General features: G+C 41.5%; 1 protein-coding gene across 5 annotated transcripts in view; it reads left to right on the top strand.

Moving 5' to 3' along the window:
• Positions 1–23,024, top strand: part of gtf2a1 (general transcription factor IIA, 1) — a 72,719-nt gene that overhangs the window by 12,888 nt on the left and 36,807 nt on the right. For 2 of the 5 annotated variants that reach the window (XM_072273112.1, XM_072273119.1), the window contains exon 1: positions 1,219–1,421. The exons of 2 other annotated variants lie outside the window; for them this stretch is intronic. In XM_072273112.1, coding sequence (XP_072129213.1) covers positions 1,392–1,421 — 30 coding nt within the window. In that variant the 5' untranslated portion in view covers positions 1,219–1,391. Of the gene's footprint in view, positions 1–1,218; positions 1,422–2,293; positions 2,368–23,024 lie in introns of those variants that run through there. One more of the 5 variants, XM_072273141.1, reaches the window with a different exon arrangement.

The following is a 23,024-nucleotide window of genomic DNA, read 5'->3' on the forward strand; positions in this document are numbered from 1 at the left end:
CATGTATACAAGTACATGTATGCACAGTTGCCATGGGAAAACTTACTTGCAGTATCGTCACAGGCATGCAGCATCAAATAAGCAGCACTCACAAGAAAAACTTAAATGAATCACATTTTACAAGTAAAGACAATTAGAGTAAAAGAAGTTCTTTCAGTGCAATGTGGTCATAGTGTTGCTATACTGAGGTGGTGATTAGGGTTGTGCCAGTTGGTTCACGATTTGAAGTAGCTGTTATTGGTGTGGAAATTCGGGTTTCTGTACCTCCTGCCCGCTGATAGCTGCAAGAAGATGGCATGGCCTGGATAGTGCGGATCTTTGGTGAATGTCACCTCCTTGAGAAAGCATCTCCTGTAGATATTACCAATAGCGGGGAGAGTGGGCTTGTGATATTTTGGGCGGAGTCCAGTGTAGACTCGCATCGCCCTGGGAGCTGGGTGCATGAAAAGACTCAAAGGCAGCTCACACAACATGATGCACTTTGTTAGTTCTCAGGCACAGCTTGTGATTGATTTTTCCACTCTAGATGATGTGGTGCTTTTAAAACCTGTCACCTGGCTGCTTGAGTTATTTGGTCGTGACCACATTACCAAAATAGAAAGGACTGCTGGAATCTGAAGCCAGACCCAAGATACTGGAAGAACTCAGCAGGTCAGGCAGCATCTATGGAGGGAAAAGGACAGCCAGCATTTCTTCATAGAAGCTGCCTGACCTGCAGATTTGCTACAGCACCTTGTGTTGTGACCACACTATTGTTTGCAGGAGTTGGATTTGCCTGCCAACCAGGCAGATTTATTATTTAGATTTATTATTCAGATTTATTATTAACAATGTGGATTATTATTTTAACTTTTAAGATTACCCGTCGTTTGCAGTTTTAAAAAAAATCACCATCAGCACATTGATTGTAAGGTGCTTCAGGACGTCTTGAAAGTATGAGGGGAAAAAACACTGTAGCAAATGCAACTTCACCTTCATTTAATCGTGCAAACAAAAATAAATGAACGTAAATCTGAACCCCTCAAGCAATTAATGCACCCCCCCCCGGGGCACATGCGCAGTGAGCGCGACGTGGCGGACTACAATTCTCAGCAAGCTCGGCGGCCAAGTGCGGCACCCGGATGTCTCCCTCTCGCGAGAGCGGTGTGGGTGTCAGGGAGGAGGGAGTCGCTGACGCAACGCCTCATTTGCGCGACCCTCCCTATAGCGGCAATTGAAGCTCCATTCGGCAGTATATAAGCGCTCGCTGGAAGAGGACGGACGGCTTTCCGAAGCCCGCTCCAGGCAGCTGCCTATTTCTGTTTATTTTTTTCTTAGCAATCGCCCTTTTTTCCAAAAACAAAAGCCGCACCTCACCTGGATAATTCATTTAAATTCTCATCCGTATCCACATGGCGAGTTCGGCCAACTCAAACCCGGTGGTAAGATTTTTTTTTGTGTGTGAGTGTGGTTGTTTTTTTATCCTCCGAAATAAAAGAGACTTTAAGATGGGAACCATTTTATATCTTTTTTGAAGAGTGCATATAATCAAATTTCTCCTTTCGTCTCCCTCGCAACCTGGGTGTTTATAAAAGACAGTTTTTTAAAAAAAACATTTTTAAAAAAGGGTGTCGTTTGTCTGTTGCTGAAGATAATCGCCACCCAAGGAAATCCCTGCAACTTTGTGGTTTAAAATACGACTGGAAAATATTTTATGATTTTAATAACTTTTTTTTTGTCCTCCTTTATCACCTCTCCAAAATAAGTTAACTAGAGCAAGCACCAGAATTAAGATGGCCCGCAGCAAAAGTGCGTGGGTTTCGTGTGGCTGGAGTAAAAGCTTCAGAGCAACAAGAGTAAAAGCAAATTTCCACTCTGGGTATATGTTTTGTTTTCTCCTGGGTTGGAGGGAAAATTTTCACTTCAACTTCTGATTTTTTTTTAAATTAACTGGAGCAAGGATAAGAAAAGCACTTCACCCACTTAATCATTTCCCGTTTTATGTTTAAAATGTGTTTCTCTATTGGGTGATTCAGCAAAACAAAAGTTGGGAGTCTTGCTTAAATACATTCTTACTCGGGCCTTTAGATGAAAGGTGGTTGAACCAGGGATTTCTTTTCTCTCTGAGGGAGGGAGCTGAAATCTTAATGGGAATAAGCCAAGGAAATCTTGGATTTGGTGTTTTTTTTAGATTTGCACGTTATTATTGGGGGGGGGGGAGTGAGATAGATATGCGATATAAAAACGGAATGAAGCCCAAACACCAACAGACACTGTTCCTGGAGGGCTCACTGGCGGTATACAGGCAGAGGAGATGAGGCTGAGGGCGAGCCATTTTGTTTGTGGCCGGCTGCACGGCGTAGAGGGGAAAGGGACCGATGCAGGAGGGTAAATGAGAGCAACGGAGGAAAATATCGAGGGGGAGGGGGAGGGGGGGGGTCCTGCAACGTTGCGAGGCCGGTGTCTTTCCATTCAGGGTACTGCCCGCAGCCTCTGCGCTCTGGGACAAGGGCGGTGGAGGCCTGGCTCCTGCTCCGCCCGCCGCCTCAATTATAGCCGCCGCCGCCTGACTGGGCTGTACCTCCGGCCCTACGTCACGGGGAGAGCGGTCGCTTGCTTATAAAGGCAGGCACACGCAGGCCACCGAACCATCCTCATGAACTTGTCTCCCGCTTAACCAGCGCGCCTTCTAATTGGGAGCCCTTTATTTTTCATTTGCGCACTTCTTCATTCCCTTTTTTTCCCTCTCTTCCTTAATGGCTGTCAGTGTATTCCCACGGGGTCACCATGCTCTGGCTTTCAATGTGTGAAAATACACTGCAAACTCGAAACATTTCTTCCCTCGAGTAATTATTTTTTTTAAAAATAAGTATACCCAAGCATAACATTTTGTTGTCTAATTGGAGATGGTTTCAAATTAATTCTTGCACCCTGCTAGTAAAGTTGCTACTTCAAGGAGCTAAAGGGGGATTTTGCCAGCCACTTAAAGGGCATGAGAGTATGTTTCAAATTAATCATTGCAGCTGTATTAGTACAGATTACTACTTCAAGGGAAAACGATTTTGCCACCACAGTGAAGGGCAGGAGAGTAGAATCACGATTAGTTATTTTTTCCAAAATGCTAGCAGAATCTCAATGGGCTGAATGTTCACACTTTGATTTGCAATGGTGAAGTTGCAGAATTCTGTCGTTGAACTCCACATGCTGATGAGAATCAGGATCTTGTTTGCACAAGTGGCTGTGTAACACTGAAATATAGTTGTTGCATGTTTTGTCATTTTAACACCTCTCCAGCTGGTTATTGATGTCACTTGGCCCCACTGGTTAAACTTGTGGTGTCACTTGCTCATATTATGAACCATCATTTTCATGGTGCTCTAACATCTTGGCACATTGGGAACATAAATTTGTTTTGCAATTAAAACAGAAAATTCTAGTACTCCTGAACAGATCAGGCAGCTTGCATAGAGGAAACGGTGTGTGTGCTCCAAACACTGAAGAAATAAGTACATCACTAAGTTCCTTAGTTTGTTCCACCATTGAATTAGATTATTATGCTTTTTCTTTTATCTCTCTCCTATTTCATATTCTTGGATCAAGAATCAACTGTATTTGCCAGTATTAGGAATTTGCTGTGGTGTGTTGGCTGCATGCAACAAAAACATCATTCAACAATTATAAAAATTAAATAAAAATAAAATTAGAAATTAAAGTATGGATGTGCAATAAAATGTGGATAAATACATGCATTATAAAAAGTGGTTTTGAAGTGTTTTTAGTGCAGTGGCTGAGGTAATAGATGGAGGGGTATGGGGAGCAACTACAGTGGTTGATCAGATTACTGGGGGAAGAAATTTAAGATGAAATGAAGTTTTTGTTTTGATATCCCTACACTGCTTTCCAGAAGGCAGCTTTTGGAAAAGGCAGTTTGCTGAGCAGGTAGTGTCCAATGATTTTTCCTGCCAGCTGCTTTGTCCTGTGTACACATAAGTCCTGCAGTGATGGATGCCCTTAGTAAAAAAAAATATATAAAATTCAGTTTTAAATTGGTTCATTATTCATGGTCTTTGATATGTTTCCAGATTTCTACTCTGTAACATTGAAATGATTCCTTATTTCATTGCAAATTATGGATCAGTCAGGATCCATGGGTACCACAGTAGCATTGTGGTTAGTGTGCCATTCTGGAGCTCAATTCCAATCCCTTTCTGTAAGGAGTCTCTGTATATCCTCCTCATAAAATTATCTTTATAGCTAAATAAATAAATGATACTATTGAATGTCAAAGCATAATGCCCTTAGTTTATTTCCATTTTATTTGGGGTTTATAACAAAATTTCAATAGGGAAACCTGATGCAGGTAGAAAATCAGTTGGGATGTTAAAAGATGGAAATTAAGCAATTGTGCTGATTGGGGTTGGGATATGAAATACCTTTCCTATGTCTCCAGTGAATTTCTCGATTATTGTAAATACTTTAATTAGCCCACTACTTGACAGTCTAAATTCCAGGCAAATTTATGTGACTGTTCTTGAAATTTAACCTGGTAGTTTAGTGTGTTGTTCCAGAAATGTACTCTGTTTTGTAGTTTGGTCAAGGGAAATGAGTCTAGTCCTCCAGGTGGGATCCAACCATATATGTACAATTCCTACACTCAATTCCAATACCACTGAGATAAATTGTGAAATGGTTCCGTGTTTCTTTACATGGACAGCCAAATCACTTGGTGCTTCCACAATTAAGGAGCCTGTCATCATAAGATATTTCAATTCTTGAGTCCAAATTAGTTGAGGACCTTGCACTTTCACTCATTGAACATTTCACTCTCTTGTGTTTTTCTGCTCCTGAATAATACCAGGTTACCTGATTTATAATTACATTTCTTTCCATTTCTATTTCGTGTCATTTTTGCTAATAATATAATGAATAAAGCAGGAATAAGCCTCATAGTTCAAACCCTGCCATGCTTGAATCACAGTCTTAAGTTCATGTGCCTCCGGCTGTTCCAAAAATTAATTTTAGCTGAAGATATTTTTGGTGATTGGTCATCCACCTTACTCCATGGTGGGTAATTCTAAATATTCCCACCCCCGCTTGAAAATGAGAATCTTCTCAGTCTTAAATGATTGAATTCAAAATAAGCAATGTATCAACTCTGCAGAACCTATAACCAGAGATGATTATTTGATCAATCTTCCTCAAACTTCTTGTAAGTTTGAAAGAGGATGCCTCAGCTTTCTTCTGAACTCCAGTTAATGTGGCCTGAACATCTTGATTTCTCAAAACAACTCTTTTAACTAGGAGATAAGTTTAGTAAATCTATCCTGCACAGCATTTATATTTTTATTTCCTATATTAAATAAAATAGTGACCTCAAAATGAATTGAAATAATTGTGTGTTTGTGTAGTATATAATATATATATGATGTTCCTTGCACATTAAGTTTTTGATCAAAGTTGACCATTGAGTATTGGGTAAGGTTGGTTGGTGGGGGACTGAAAACACAAAAGACAAGTGCAGGATATGCATACATAGCAGTTCCTGAGTACTTGGTTCTGTGCTTTTAATAATATATTAATTATTGGACCTCAAATGTAGGTGTATGTTAAAAAAAAATTGAGGATGGAATAAAAGTTGTGAGGTTCATAATGAAGAGAAAAGCTTCAGAAAAATATAAATGGTCTGGTTAATTGGACAGAAAAATGTGAAGCAATGCATGTGCAGAGTTGTGGCAATGCACAGGAATGTGCTGCAAATTTACAGGGTATTTTGTCACGTGGAAGAAAAAAGATGATGGTGAGTACAGTATATCCGCAGGTAGCAGATCAACTATTAATGCTTTCCTTTATCAGTTGAGGCAGAGGGTACATCAGGGGAGCAAGATTATCACTACTGAAATCTCTTGAGATGGAAGATGACTTGCTTCAGTGGGTTCTGAGGTGCCTGATGCCCATTTTGGAAGACTTGGACAGATTTAACCACATATGGGGCAGAAGGTGTTTGCTGGTGTGAGCTGGTGGGTAATTTAGGAGGGGTGCACTTCTACCATTTATATTGAGCCTCTCTGTGTTCTGAATAGATGTGACATTGTTAATTCCACTCTGAATGTTGTTTCTTTACATTGAACCATGGATTCAGTTTCCAACATCTGCAGAAAATCTTGTGATTAATTTGGTCCTATGATTCACTGAACAGACCAAATTAGATGTACAAGCATTGTTTTCACCTGAATTTCAATGAGGGAGGTTGAATTGCCCTCAGTTCTTGGGTGGTGGTAACTTAAATTGAACAGTTTTTCATTTACCCGATTGATTAGCTCAGGTCCAGTGGGAAGCCTTGTGGAAATGGTGTGCTGTGTCTAGCACTGGTTGCACTGAGGTTTCGTCTGTAGGTGATGCTTTGGTTAAAATCAGATTGCATACCATTGTGTAACGTGTGTAGCATAAAGATTAAAGATGATCAACTAGTCAAGTCAAAGACTTTTCATTGGGTCAAAGAGGCTAAATATGCTGTTGATGGCCTGCGTTTCTCTTGGACTAGAATATATATGCCATTATGTTTTATTTAGGACTAGAATATAAGATTCGAGATTGTTTAATGTCATTTCCTGTACTCGAATATAAAGGAGAATAAAATAAGGAACACAATAATAAGAAAACCCACAATAAATATAGCTTGTATACATTGATTATATGTCCATAAAATGATGCTAGGCTGTACGTAAGGAGACTGACAGGAAATAATAATGTAGTGGTGGAGTTTATCAGCCTTGCTGCTTGAAAGAGTGTAATGCTGTGACTTTATATGGCATTGGTAAGATCACATTTGAAGTTTTGTGAGCAGTTTTGGGCCCCATATCTAAGAAAGGATGTGGTGAAATAGGAAGGGTCTGGAAGACATTTACAAGAATGATCCTGGGAATGAGAAGGTTAACATATGAGGAGCATTTAATGGTTCTGGGCCAATATTCAGAGTTTAGTAGAATGAGGGGAATTTCATTGAAACCTACTGAATATTTAATGTTCTAGATGGAAAAGATGCTTCAAATAGTGGGAGAGTATAAGACCAGAGGGCACGGCCTGAAAATAGAAGGATGTCCACAGAAATGAGAAGGAATTTCTTTAGCCAGAGGGTGGCAAATCTGTAGAATTCATTGCCACAGATGACTGTGGAGGCGAAGTCATTGGGTATCTTTAACTCAGAGGTTGATAGGTTCTTGATTAGTAAAGATGTCAAAGGTTATGGGGAGAAGGCAGGAGAATGATGTTGAGAGGGAAAATAAATTGGCTGTGATCAAGTGGCAGAGTAGACGATGGCTGAATAGTCTAATTCTGCTCCTATGTTTTATGGTGTTAATGCAATTTTCACATAGTGAAGATCATGACTTTTTTTTGGAACTTGTATTCTGATTCAGGGAGCAACCTTTTAGCCACTGGTAGGGTTAGAGGAGGACTGCTATGCAGACTTTCCCTGTGGCAGATAGCAGAGACTGCAACTGGGGGTGTCCCCTTTCTTGAAGGTATCTGCTCTGATTCTGCTGCAACACATACAGAATGCCAGAGGAACTCTGGGTCAGACTGCATGTGGTGGGAAACACTTCAAGACTCTTCATCAGGACTGGAAAGAAAGGGGGCAGAAGCCAGAATAAAAGGAACTGGGGGGGGCGGTGGGGGAAGCATCAGCTGACAGATGATAGGCAAATCCTGGCGGAGGAGGTAGGGGGGTAAATAGGAATGATGGGAGAAGCTGGGTGGTGATAGTTGGAAAGGGAAAAAGGCTAAACAAGCTGGAATCTGATATCCATGGAATATAGGGAATGAGGTGGTGAAACCAAAGTAAGGTAGGTGTGGGTAATGGGAAGTTTGAGAGTGGAGGAGAGGAAAAGAGAAGTTTATTTACCTGAAGTTTATAAAAGAATACAAGAAGCAAGAGAAACTAAGTTGCTCCTTGAAAAAGCTGTTCATGCTGTTATTGGCTTCAACTTCACTTTCCAACATCCTTTTATTCCGTGTAATAAAATGTCTATTATTCCCTGAATAGTATATGTACAAGAATTCTGCCTCCATATAGCTTTCTGGGGCAGAGTATTCCAGATTCCTTCTCTTGCCCGTTGGAAAGGAGTGACTCCTTATTTTGTCACAACATCCCCTGGTTCCAGATAATCCCATTTTAAGAAAGAGCCCACCTTGTCAATCACCTTCAGAATCTTCTTTGTCATTCCTGCACTCCTATGTTCTCCTGACACTAGGATTTCTTAGAATAGGCTATTCAAACCTATAGAAGGATACCACAGTGTTTCCTCCTTGGCCAACATTCTTAATGTTGAGTTCCTAGTTGTTCTTGGATGGTTCTGTTGGACAGGCCATGTCATTCACATGTCTGACCCTAAACTCCATAAGTGGATTTAATATGATGTGAATTAGTCCAAGATTTGTCATGGGAAGAGATTACCAGGTGGACAGGAAAAGATTCAAGAATATAGTCAAGCTTCCTTGGAAGAAAAAGGAACATTTGTATTGATTTCTGACGATCATTATGCAGAAGACTGTGATTCAGTATAGCTTCTCATCTAAAAGAACCATAACCTTCCAAAAACACATTCATGGAAGGAAATCTGCCAAAATCCCAGAATCTTAACTCTTCAGTTTACCTGCAGTTTGGGATGGGCAATAAAGAGGGACATTTTCAGTGATGCCTTCATCATGTGAGTGCAATAAAATAAAAAGGCAGTGCATTTCATCGTATGTTTTGTTGTACATGTGGCAAATAAAAGTAATCTTTAACCTTTTAAAAACTTGCATTCATGGGTCAAGGAGCAGATGTGGCAATGTGATGTTGCTGCTGCTGCTTGTGGCTATCTGCTAGTCTTCATGATCCACATTGTAACATGAATCATCAGGCAGCCCTTACTTTTGCTGTCCATTCTCCTCCTCCACACCATGTATGCAATTCCAGATTTCGTTTGGTGTGATGCTTGTGATCTGCCAGTAGATGTGGCCGTGCTTGATCAGTTGTTCTGTCCAGTCGGCTCCTTGTTGACTTTCTTATTCTGACCACTTCCCCTTCCTTTTTAGTCCTGATGAAGGGTCTCAATTCAAAATGTGGACAAAAAGAGGATAGTTCTTAAAAACTTTTCTCACAACACGCTGGAGGAACTCAGCAGGTCGGGCAGCATCAGTGGAAAAGTTCGATCGACGTTTCCACTGATGCTGCCCGACCTGCTGAGTTCCTCCAGCATGTTGCGAGTGTTGCTTTGACTCCAGCGTCTGCAGATTATTTTGTATCTTAAAAGCTTTTCTATTGTGGGAAATCAGGTGCATAAGTGATAAATAATGGATAGAGAGCAATATGATTGGTCTGAAGAAAAATGAAATTAAGGAGTTGGTAAAGGAGAGAGAAGCAAGAGGAGGATAGAGGTATCTTAGAGAGGAGGTAGTTTGGAAAGGTAGGGGAGGTATGGTGCTGAGAGAGTCGGGGAAACAAATTGAATTCAAGTATTTATGTTTGCTCTAGCAACTACAGATTTTCATTTCTGTTTGGGATTAGTGGTGTATCTACACTCAGTGGCTACTTTGTTAGGTACAACTAGTTAATGCCAACATCTAATCAGCCAATCACATGACAGCAATTCAGTGCATAAAAGCATACAGACATGGTCAAGATGTTGTTTAGACCAAACATCAAAATGGGAAGAAATGTCAGCTAAATGACTTTGACTGTGGAATGATTGGTGGCAGATGGAGTGGTTTGAGTATCTCAGAAACTGCCGATCTCCTGGGATTTTCATGCACTGCAGTCTCTAGAGTTTACAGAGAATGGTGAGGAAAAACAAAAACATCCTGTGAGCGTCAGTTCTATGGGCAAAAATGCCTTGTTAGTGAGAGGTCAGAGGAGAGTGGCTCGACTGATTCAAGGTGACTAACTCAAATAACCATGTGGCATGCAGAAGAGCATCTCTGAATGCATATCAAGTCAAACCTTGAAGTGGTTGGGCTACAGGAACAGCAGAACAAGAACATATACTCAGTCGACACTTCATTAGGTAAGGAGGTATCCAATAGATTGGCCACTGAGTATAGGTTTGTAATATACTCTTATCTGCCCCACAACCCAGAGGCTGAAAAGTAGGTGTCTCCAACCTTAAACTTTCCTCAGGCTCTGATTAGCTTTGGAATTGAAAAAATGTTTATAAGTTGTAATTTTCTCTGCCTTGTTGTTACCTTTCCAACTTGTGTCAAGTTCTTGCTTGTGTGTTATGAAACCGAGACTGAATTATTTCCCAGTCTCCTTGCTGAAACTTTATCTCATCCAGTGACAGATGGAAAGATCATGTACATCAGTTAAATTGCAGCTGGTGTTTTCGTATTACATTACTTCGAAAGTTTTTACTGCTGAGGAGGAAAAGAGAGCAGAGCAGCAGCAATGTTGTTCAAATTTGGGACTCCTGTAGCATTCTTTGTCCTGTGGATGTTCAGCATGTATTATTACATCATATTTTGACCAATTTGTTGTGTGGAAGTATCTAAGTCAGGATAAATTGGTTTCATTTATTATTCCTGTCACGTACTGAGGTTACAGTGAAAAACTAAACTTTGTTTTGCATGCCATACAGATCATTTCCTTACAACAGTGTATTGAGGTAGTACAGGGGAAAGTAGTAACAGAAGGCAGAATAAATTGTTAATAGTTAAAAAGAGAGTGCACTGCAGGCAGACAATAAGGTGCAAAGCCACCATGAGATAGATAGTGATGTCTTGTACTTGGGGGGGTTGTTCAGTAGTGTTTCAGTAGCATAGAAACTGTCCTTGAGTTGTGCTTTAAGGTTTTTGTATCTTCTTCTGGATGGGAGAAGGGAGAGTGTCAGGGATAGGTGGGGTATTTGAGTATGTTGGGTGCTACTGAGGCAGTGAGAAATGTAGGCAGAATCCATGGAGGTGAGGCTGGTTTCTGTGATAGTACATATCCACAAATCTCTGCAGTTTCTTGTCGTGTTAGGTAGTGTGGTTGTCATACCAAGCCATGATGCATTTGCATAAGATCAGAATCTGGTTTATTATCACAGGCACATGTTGCGAAATTTGTTAACTTAGTGGCAGCAGTTCAATGCAATTCATAAGAAGAGGGAATAAATAAATCAATTACAGTATACATATATTGAATAGATTAAAATCTTGCAAAAAACCAGAAATAATATACATTTTTAAAAAGTGAGGTATTCAAGGGTTCAATGTCCATTTCGGAATTGGATGGCAGAGGGGAAGAAACTGTTCCTGAATTGCTGAGTGTGTGCCTTCAGGCTTCTGTACCTCCTACCTGATGGTAACAGTGAGGAAAGGGCATGCCCTGGGTGCTGGAGGTCCTTAATTATAGACGCTGCCTTTCTGAGACACTGCTCCTTGAAGGTGTCCTGGGTACTTTGTAGGCTGGTACCCAAGATGGAACTGACTAAATTTACAACCCTCTGCAGCTTTTTTTGGCCCTGTGCAGTAGTCCCCCTCCTGCTCATACCAGACAGTCATGCAGCCAGTCAGAATGCTCTCCACAGTACATCTATACAAGTTCTTGAGTGTATTTGTTGACGTACCAAATCTCTTCAAACTACTAAGGAAATATAGCCGCTGTCTTGCATTTATAACTGCATCGACATGTTGGGACCAGGTTAGGTCCTCAGGGATCTTGACACCCAGGAACTTGAAACTGCTCACTCTCTCCACTTCTGATCCCTCTGAAGATTGGTATGTGTTTCTTCGTCTTACCCTTCCTGAAGTCCCCAATCAGCTCTTTCGTCTTACTGACGTTGAGTGCTAGGTTGTTGTGACACCACTCCACTATCGCTCCTGTACACCCTCTCGTCACCATCCAAGATTCTACCAACAATGATTTTATCATTAGCAAATTTATAGATGGTATTTGAGCTATGCCTAGCCACACTGTCATGGGTATAGGGAGAGTAGAACATGGGCTAGCACACACCCCTGAGCATCGTGTTGATCGTCAGTGAGGAGATGTTATCACCAATCTGCAGATATTGTGGTCTTCTGGTTAGGAAGTCGAGGATCCAATTACAGAGGGAGGTACAGAGGCCCAGGTTCTGCAACTTCTCAATCAGGATTGTGGTGTTAAATGCTCAGCTACAGTTGATGAAGAGCATCCTGACATAGGTGTTTGTGTTGTCCAGGTGATCTAAGGCCATGTGAAGAGCCACTGAAATTGCATCTGCTGTTGACCTATTGTGGCGAAAGGCAAATTGCAATGGGTCCAGGTCCTTGCTGAGGCAAGAATTCAGTCTAGTCATGACCAGCCTCTTAAAGCATTTCATCACCGTAGATGTGAGTGCTTCTGGGCCATAGTCATTAAGATAGCTCACTTTATTCTTCTTAGGCATTGGTATAATTGTTGCCTTTTTGAAACAAGTGGGAACTTTGCCCGTCAGTTGGTTGGCACGGGTTTTCAGAGCCTTACCAGGTACTATATGGGGACTTTCACCCTATTTAAAGACACATTGGCCTCTGAGACAGAGATCACAGGGTCATCAGGTGCAGCAGGGATCTTCACAGCTGTAGTTATATTCTCCCTTTCAAAGTGGACATAGAAGGTGTTGAGTTCATCTAGTAGTGAAGCATTGCTACCATTCATGCTATTGGGTTTGCTTTGTAGGAAGTAATGTCTTGCAAATCCTGCCAGAGTTGTTGTACATCCGATGTCGCCTCCAACCTTGTTCAAGATTGTCTCTTTGCCCTTGAAATAGCCCTCCTTAAATCATACCTGGTTTGCTGATGCAGGCCTGGGTTGCAATCTGCCCCCCCCCCCCCCCCCCAAATTTACTCTGGTAATGTTCAAGGGAAAAGCTAGTAGGAACTATGTTTTTGTTTTGTAACAGATATTGAAATTAAATGAAGTACTATATTTGTTTACACTTTAATTTAGAAGCAATTAATTATTCAAACTAATTGTTGTGATTTTTTTTTAAATATTGGAAATGTATGGTGATACTCATTTCTGCTGCAGTCCAAATTACAGTGTTAGACATTTTATGATTTTCTGGATATATATTATTGTGGTTTCTTTATGCACCAGTTCATTTGGGTTCCTGCGAACCTGATTTTTCTGTGAACAAATTAAGTAGCTCTGTATTGTAATACCTTGAATATTTACTGTTTGTCCTCATAGATAGGAATTTTTATGCTCTCATCTTCCTTGCATTTGATTATTTCCATGTCTGTTCAAGTTCCAGAGAAATGAAAGTGTTACAAAAAATACTTTGAAGTACACTTCAAAAACAACTTTTGCATCCAGTGAAGCACTTTTTAAAATGTTATTGGTGTTTTGACATTAGAAAATGGGGTTGTCTTTGGAAAGATTGATTCTGATTGATTTTGCTTGCCTGGTAAAGACATGGTTAGAGCACTTACATTCTGCATACAAAACAATAAGATTTTTTTTTGCCCACTTCTAGTTCAAGTTTATTGTCATAGGCAAGACATGGGTGTAAATGCCGTGAAAATTAGCTATTTGCACCAGCAACTTATTACATTACAAGATGAGGGAAATATCCGTTAGCATAAACTTAAAATTTTAATGTCCATGTATATAACTTGTGTGCAATAATAAACAATAAAATAAACCAAATGACACTAGTGAGAGGTTGGGAAAGAGAGAAAAAAGTAAATAAGTTGAAAAAGTGTTAAGGTTTTTCAGGTTGGTTCAAGAACTTGTTGGCAGAAAAGGACACAAATCCTGATTCGGGTTTAATTCGGAGAAAGAAGATTGAGATTCGGAGCGAGAGCGTGGAGGAAGCCTTTTTTGAATTTTTTGGTTTTTTTTTCCATCGGCGTCGAGGGAGGCAGGACTGCGCAGGTGTGTGACGTCGGGGAGTGAAACGAGGAAGATTTAAAAGGAACACTGTCTTATACAGCGGGCAGCGTAGTTTGCGGGCTGCAGAGTGAACTGGGAGCAGAGTAAAGGCTTAAGGGCTTTGGCTAAATGGGCTTAGGTGGAAACGGGTGAGGCGAACAGGATTTGGTTATTCATTTTTTTCCCACTGTTATTTGAAGAGAGGGGGAAGTATGAGTGTGAGGGCAGCTTGTTGTTCTCAGTGCCGGATATGAGAGGTAGTGGAGTCTCCCAGCCTCCCGGACATCCACATCTGCGCCAGGTGCATCGAGATGCAGCTCCTAAGAGACTGCGTTAGGAAGCTGGAGCTGCAGCTCGATGACCTTCGTCTTATCAGGGAGAGTGAGGAGTTGATAGAGAGGAGTTACAGGCAGGTGGTCACACCAGGGCCATGAGAGACAGACAAGTGGGTCAAGGTTAGGAGGGGGAATCGGAAGAATTAGGTAATAGAGAGTACCCCTGTGGCTGTGGCTGTGCCCCTTGACAATAAGTACTCCTGTTTGAGTACTGTTGCGGGGGGGGGGGGGGGGGGAGACAGCATACCTGGGGGAAGCAACACTAGCCATGCCTCTGGCACAGAGTCCAGCCCTGCAGCTAAGAAGGATAGGGAACGGAAGAGGAGGGCAATAGTAATAGGGGACTCAATAGTTAGGGGATCAGATAGACGATTCTGTGGACGAAGTCAGGAGACCCGGATGGTAGTTTGCCTCCCTGGTGCCAGGGTCCGTGATGTTTCTGATCGCGTCCAAGGGATCTTGAAGTGGGAGGGAGAGAAGCCAGAGGTCGTGGTACATACCAATGACATAGGTTGGAAAAGGGGAGAGGTCCTGAAAGAAGAATATAGGGAGTTGAGAAAAAGGACGACAAAGGTAGTAATCTTGGGATCACTGCCTGTGCTACGCGACAGTGAAAGTAGGAATGCAGTGAGATGTAGGATAAATACGTGGCTGAGAGATTGGAGCAGGGGGCAGGGATTCGGGTTTTTGGATCATTGGAACCACTATTGGCGCAGGCGTGACCTGTACAAAGGGGACGGGTTGCACTTGAATCCTAGGAGGACCAATATCCTGGCGGGGAGATTTGCGAGGGCTACTGAGGTGACTTTAAACTAGAATGGTTGGGGGGAGGGGATCAAATTAAGGAGACTAGGAGAGGGGAGGTTGATGTAGGAGAAAAGGAAGAAAAAGGTAACAGTTGTTTGCTCAACTAAGGATAAACAGAGTGGGAGGTGGAGAGTTTCTTAAGTGCATCTGTTTTAATGCTAGGAGCATTGTAAGAAAGGTGGATGAGCTTAGAGCATGGATTGATAACCTGGAAATATGATGTTTTAGTTATTAGTGAAACGTGGTTGCTGGAGGGTTGTGATTGGCAACTAAATATTCTAGGATTTTGTTGCTTCAGGTGTGATGGAATAGGAGGGGCAAGAGGAGGAGGTGTTACATTGCTTGTCAGAGATTATATAACAGCGGTGCTCTGGCAGGATAGATTAGTGGACTCATCTAGGGAGGCTTTTTGGGTGGAATTGAGGAATAGGAAAGGTGGTGTGACGCTTATAGGGGTGTATTATAGACCACCTAATGGGGACCAAGAACTGGAGGAGCAAATTTGTAAGAAGATAGATATTTGTAGTAAGCACAAAGTAGTGATTGTGGGAGATTTTAATTTTCCACACATAGACTGGGAAGCCCATTCTGTAAAAGGGCTGGATGGTTTGGAGTTTGTAAAATGTGTGCAGGATAGTTTTTTGCAGCAATACATAGAATTACCAACTGGAGAAGGGGCAATGTTGGATCTCCTGTTAGGGAATGAGACAGGGCAGTTGAAGGAGGTATTTGTTGGGGAGCACTTCGGGTCTAGTGATCACAATACAATTAGTTTCAGTGTAATTATGAAGAAGGACAGGACTGGACCTGGGATTGCGATTTTTTTTTTTTTTTTTAGGTTGGAGAAAGGCTAACTTTGAGGGGATGCAAAAGGATTTAGAAGGAGTGGATTGGGAAAATTTGTTCTATGGGAAGGATGTAACAGAGAAATAGAGGTCATTTAAAGGTGAAATTTTGAGAGTACAATATCTTTATGTTCCTGTTAGGTTGAAAGGAAAGGTTAAACGTTTGAGAGAGCCATAGTTTTCAAGAGATATTAGAAACTTGGTTCAGAAAAAGAGAGGGATCTTCAATAACAAAAACAACAAGAATTCTGCAGATGTTGGAAATTCAAGCAACACACATAAAAGTTGCTGGTGAACGCAGCAGGCCAGGCAGCATCTCTAGGAAGAGGTGCAGTCGACGTTTCAGGCCGCGACCCTTCGTCAGGCCTAACAGGACTTCGTTAGTCCTGACAAAGGGTCTCGGCCTGAAGCGTCGACTGCACCTCTTCCTAGAGATGTTGCCTGGCCTGCTGCGTTCACCAGCAACTCTTATGTGTGTTACTTGGATCTTCAATAACTATAGGCAGCTTGGAGTTAATGAGGTACTGGAGGAATATAAAGAATTAAAAAGAATCTTAAGAAAGAAATTAGAAAAGCTAAAAGAAGATACGAGGCTGCTTTGGCAAGTAAGGTGAAAATAATCCAAAGGGTTTCTACAGTTATGTTAGTGGCAAAAGGATAGTGAGGGATAAAATTGGTCCCTTGGAGAATCAGAGTGGATGGTTATGTGCGGAGCCAAAAGAGATGGGGGAGATTTTGAACAATTTCTTTTCGGTCTTCACTAAGGGGAAGGATATTGAATTGTGTAGGGTAAAGGAAACAAGTAAGGTAGATATGGAAAGTATGACAATTATAGAAGAGGAAGTACTGGCACTTTTCAGGAATATAAAAGTGGATAAGTCTCCGGGTCTGGACAAGATATTCCCTAGGATCTTGAGGGAAGTTAGTGTAGAAATAGCAGGGGCTCTGACAGAAATATTTCAAATGTCATTAGAAACGGGGATGGTGCCGGACGATTGGCGTATTGCTCATGTGGTTCCATTGTTTAAAAAGGGTTCCAAGAGTAAACCTGGCAATTATCGGCCTGTGAGTTTGATGTCAGTGGTGGGTAAATTGATAGAAAGTATTCTTAGAGATGGTATATATAATTATCTGGATAGACAGGGTCTGATTAGGAACAGTCAACATGGATTTGTGCAAAGAAGGTCATGTTTGTCAAATCTTATTGAATTTTTTGATGAGGTTACTAAGAAAGTTGACGAGGGTAAAATGGTGGATGTTGTCTATATGGACTTCAGTAAGGCCTTTGACAAGGTTCCACACGGAAGGTTAGTTTAGGTATTAATATGGAAGTAGTAAAATGGATTCAGCAGTGGCTAGATGGGAGACGCCAGAGAGTAGTGGTGGATAACTGTGTGTCAGATTGGAGGACGGTGTGTAGTGGTGTGCCTCAGGGATCTGTACTGGGTCCAATGTTGTTTGTAATATATATTAATGATCTGGATGATGGGGTGGTACATTGGATTAGTAAGTATGCAGATGATACTAAGATAGGTGGTGTTGTGGATGATGAAGTAGGTTTTCAAAACTTGAAGAGAGATTTAGGACAGTTAGAAGAGTGGGCTGAAAGATGGCAGATGGAGTTTAATGCTGAAAAATGTGAGGTGCTACATTTTGGTAGAGCTAATCAAATAGGACATACATGGTAAATGGTAGGGCATTGAAGAATGCTGTAGAACAGAGGGATCTAGGAATAATGGTGCTTGGTTCCCTGAAGGTGGTATCTCATGTGGATAGGGTGGTGAAGAAAGCTTTTGGTTTGCTGGCCTTTATTAATCAGAGCATTGAGTATAGGAGTTGGGATGTAATGTTGAATTTATTGGTAAGGCCAAATCTGGAGTATTGTGTACAGTTCTGGTCACTGAATTATAGGAAAGATGTCAATAAAATTGAGAGAGTACAGAGGAGGTTTACTAAAATGTTGGCTGGGTTTCATCTCCTAAGTTACAGAGAAAGGTTGAACAAGTTAGGTCTTTATTCTTTGGAGTGTAGAAGGTTGGGGGGGACTTGATAAGAGGAGTTTAAAATTTTGAGGGGGATTGATAGAGTTGACATGGTTAGACTTTTTCCATTGAGAGTGGGGAAGATTCAAACAAGAGGACATGGGTTGAGAGTTAGAGGACAAAAGTTTAGGGGTAACCTGAGGGGGAACTTCTTTATTCAGAGAGTGGTGGCTGTGTGGAGTGAGCTTCCAGCAGAAGTGGTTGAAGCAGGTTCTACGTTGTCGCTTAAAGTTAAATTATTAGATATATGGACAGGAAAGGAGTGGAGGGTTATGGGCTGAGTGCAGGTCGGTGGAACTAATTTAGGGTTGGAGTTCAGCACGGACTAGAAAGGCTGAGATGGCCTGTTTCCGTGCTGTAATTGTTATATGGTTATATGGCAGTGGGGGAGAAGCTGTTGTTGAACCTTGGGGCCTCTGATGGCAGGATTGATCATCATAGCCTCATCTGAAACCATCAGTGCCCAGGAATGGAAAAGGCTACAGAAAGTGGTGAATACAGTCTAGTCCATTAAAGGCAAAGCCCTCACCACCACTGAGTACATTTACATGGAGTGCTGCCACAAGAAAACAGCATCCATCATCAAAGACCCCCGCTGTTCAGTCCATGCCCAGTGCAGGATGTACAGAAACCCTAGATCCCATGCCCATCAAGCTTCCGAACCAGCATTTGACCGTGTATCACTCTCAAGCCTACTATCACCTGTCAGTTGGTCTGACAATGATTTTGTATTTGTGTATTGGTGATAAATTGGCATATAGGAGGGAGATTGGAAATCTGGTTGAATGGTGCAAGCAACCTCTCATTTAATGTCAGCAAAACCAAAAAGCTGATTACCAACAACGGGAGAAAGAATACCAAGGTCCATGAACCTCATTAGGGAACAGAATTGGAGAGGACTAATAGCTTTAAATTATTTTGTATTAACATATCAAAGGATCTGTCCTGGGACAGGTAGATAAAGAAGGTACAACAGTGCCTCTATTTTCTTAGAAGTTTGTGTGGAAGGGCTGGCTGGTGGCGCAGCGACATCGGCGCTGGACTTGGGAGCAGAGGTTCCCGGGTTCGAAACTAGTCGGGTCCACCCCCGAGTACGCTTTCCATCTGTGCCGGGTTGAGTGTCGAGAACGCAACACAACCTTGTAAAAATAAAGGGAAAATACTGCGAAAATGTCTGTGTGAGGAGTGGCGTGCCACACAGTCTGTCTGTCTGTCTGTCTCTCTCTCTCTCTCTCTCTCCACGCCTTGTAAAAGCCATGAAAAAGACATCATCACGGGCGCACGCAGATGCACAGACTCGCACGCAGGCACACGCCAAAAAAAAAAGTTTGTGTAGATTCGGCATGTCACCAAAACTTTGATAAACTTCTATAGATGCACAGTCTGCTATGGGTGGTGGTAGAGACAGATATATTAAGGACATTTGTAAGATTCTTAGATAGGCTCATGGATGAAACAAAAGAGGGCTGTGTGGGAGGGAGGGGTTGGATTGATCATGGAGTTGGTTGAAAGGCTGGCACATCATCATCAGCCAAAGTGCCAATAATACTGTGATGTACTGTTCTAACTTGCTGTATAAATTAGCCTTGTGGAAAAATACCAATGTGACTTGGGGGAATTAAAAAAAATTAACTTAAAAGGAGAATGTTGCTGGTTAGCTGTGGTTCACTGGTGCATTAAGTACACAGCCTTTTTCTAGCCAGAAATAGTTCATAAGCAAGAAGAGATTGCAGTTTAGAAATAGGATTGGAAAATGATGGCTCAGACATTAATGTTGACCTAGCTGCTTGGAGAGCTTCCCACTTTTAGTGCATTTTTATTTTATTCTCTTTCTATAGTCCAGAATTTCAGAGAGATTGTGTGTGTGTGTATATATTTATATATCAATCTCTCAAAAAGGAAGTGAAATACTTCTGCATTTAAATAATACGTAGATGGTTAGATGTGTGGTGCTACTTGATAGGGATAAATGAGATCTAAATTTGGAAGTATTGAGTAAGGCTAGTAGTATACTTAAAAAGTATTTTGTCTCAATGTTTACTAAGGAAGAAAATAGAACACAGTGGTAATGTAAATGGTGGAAGAATCATCATCTCTTTATTCCCTTTATAGATACTGCCTGACTTGCTGAGTTCCTTCAGCATTTTGTCTTTTGTTGCTCCTGATGTACAGCATCTGCAGAATCTCTTGTGTTTGTAGATGTACTTGATAGGCAAGATTAACTAAAAAAGACTGTCAAGGTTTAGTGGATATGTTGCATGGTCTAATTGAATTGTATTCCAGGTTGCCAAGAGAAGTGAGGGTGATAATTATAATCTTCCTGTTTTCCTAGATTCAGGGTGGTGACAGAACAGTGGAAAATGGCAAAGGTGACATCCTTTGTTCAGGAAAGAATGCAAACAGTGAGATTAACATATGTAGTGGCTGATGTTCCTCCTGCTACAGGGTTAGATTCTATGTATAAACCTCTCAGATTTTAACTGGTGAGATTTATGAGGGTGAAAGATTAGTGAGTGGATTAAATTATATGCTTGATGTAACTAATGAAAATAACACCATATCCTCATTATGTTATTGATAGTTATACAGCAATGAAACAGGTCCTTCTGCCCGACTCATCTTACGCCAGTGGTGGGCAAAGTATTGGAGATCACTGACTAGTGGTGTTCCATGTTAATCTGTTCTGGAACCCCTGTAATTTTTGTAAATGCCTTGGATGGGTAAGTAGAGGAGTGGGTTAGTCAGTTTGCAGATGACACAAAGTTTGGAGGTGTCGATAGTATAAAAAATTGTCATGGGTTACAATAAGATATAGACGGAATGCAGAGATCGGCAAGGAAAGTGGCAGATGGAGTTCAATCCCAAAAAAAATGTGAAATGATGCACTTTGGACAATCAAACTTGAAGGTGGAGTAGAAAGTTAATGGCTGGATTCTTAGCAGTGTGGAGGAACATATGCTCCCAGGTCCATAGTTGCTACACAAGTTGTTAGGGTGGTTAAGAAGGTACATAGCATGTTGGCTTTCATTATCAGGGGATTGAGTTCAAAATTCATGAGGTAATGCTGCCACTCTCTAAAACCCTGGTTAGACTACACTTGGAGAATTATGTTCAGTTCTGTTCCCATTTTAGAAAAGATGTAGAAGCTTTAGAGAGGGTGCAGAGGAAATTTAACATTCCATGGACCCCTTGCTTAATGGTATCGGTTCATGGCATTAAAAAAAGGTTGGGAAACCCAGCGTTGGGGGCATTTAAGAGACTCTTAGATAGGCACATGGATGAAAGGAAAAAATGGAGGGCTATGTGGGATGAAAAGGTTAGATTGATAGTGGAGTAGGTTTCTGTAGGTTAGCACAATATTGTGGGCTGAAGGCCCTGTACTGTACCATACCGTTCTATATTTTAGTTTATCCATGCTTGTATATGCTAATCCCATTTGCTTGGATTTGGCTCATACCTTTCCTCAGCATTATCCAAATGTGTTTCAAACATTATAATTGTACCGTCCTCTTGGAGCTTGTTCAATATAATCACCACCTCCTATGTGAAAAATTTGCCCAACAGATCCCCTTTAAATCTTCCCTGTCTCACCTTAAAACTACTCACTTGAGTCTTCCCTGACTGAGGATAAAAGACAGTAGCTATCTACTCTACCTATGCCTGTCATAATTTTCTGACCCTTCATAAGGTCACCCCTCAGCCTACTGTGCTCCAGGAAAACAGCTCTGACCTTTTCAATCTCTCCTCATAGCTGATTTAAGCACCGGGGTAGATTGGGTACGGGCCGAACCGAGGCAGCATGGCCTAGGCCCAAGAACATATCAAAGTGGCAGGGTCTGGATCTGAGAGTGAGTAATGACCTGAGGTTTGGCTGATCTAGGTGCTGGGCCAGGATGTTGAGGGTGGAGGAGAGGGACGGGCCTGTGTTTAGCTCACTGCTCTACGAAGTTCACTCATTTCTGCGCTGAACTGAGGCTGTGGGCTGCAACTGATGGGCTTCTGCAATAGCTGTGACTGGTTTCCTGGCTGTCGACTCACTTCTGTGAACTTCAGTTTTGAATGTTATTTGCTTACTTTTATTATTTGCACAATTTTTTTTTGTACATTGGGTGTTTGATGGTCTTTTTTAATGGGCTCTATTGGGTTTCTTTGTTTTGTGACTGCCTACAAGGAGACGGATTTCAAGGTTGTGTACAGTATACATATTTTGATAATGTACTTTGAAACCCTCCATTGCTGGCAACATTCTGTTTCTGTGAATTTGTTTCTGCAGCCTCTCCAGCGTAATCACATTTAGATGAGGTATGCAAAGAAAACCTGTTCCTATTAGCTGACGATACGGGATCTAGGGCCACAGATTTAAGGTTTTGGGCAAGGTGTGGAAGAGGAATTTGAGGAAGAACCTCTTAAATGCTGCAAATGGTAATGATCTGGAACTTGTTGCCTTTGAGGGTGGTGAAGTGATCCCTGATTTCAAGGGAAATTTGGGTAGATGTTTAAGGGAAGTAAATTTTTAATGACACAGGAATAGGTTGGGGAAATTACTATGCTGTAGTGTCCATTGATGCTTATGTATCCTTACCTTGGCCTGTTAGCTTTCTCATTAACTTGTTGTAGTACTGACTTCCTATCAATAGATGGAATCACATCATCAAATTCTCCTTGTGTCTTCATCTTTTGTGAAAGTTCAGGTATTTAAAATGTTAATTGGCAGCTGATTACTTGAACCAAAACTAATCGAGGCATGACAGTTTAAAAAATACTACATTGCGGAGGATCTTAAAGCATTGAGTAGCATCTGTGTGAGGAAAAGAATTGTCAACGTTTCAGGTCAAGACCCTGCATTGGGATTCCAAAATAGTGATGCTTCTTGACCCATTGAATTTCTCCAGCAGTTTGACAATAAGACATAGTAGCAGCAGTGGGCCATATGACCCATTGAGTCTGCACCATTCATTATGTCTCATTTTTTATCTCCCCCCCCCCCCCCCAACCCACAACCTCTATGACGCCTTTATTAATCATGAATCTGATAACGTTCGCTTTCAATTACTTGGCCTCCATAGCTGTCCTTGGCAACGAATTCCACAGATTCACAATCCACTGGCAAAAGAAATTCCTCCTCATCTCTGTTCTAAAGGAATGTCCTTCTATTCTGAGG

This window comes from Mobula birostris, chromosome 1 (genome assembly GCF_030028105.1).
Source record: "Mobula birostris isolate sMobBir1 chromosome 1, sMobBir1.hap1, whole genome shotgun sequence".
NCBI classification, from domain to species: Eukaryota; Metazoa; Chordata; class Chondrichthyes; order Myliobatiformes; family Myliobatidae; genus Mobula; species Mobula birostris.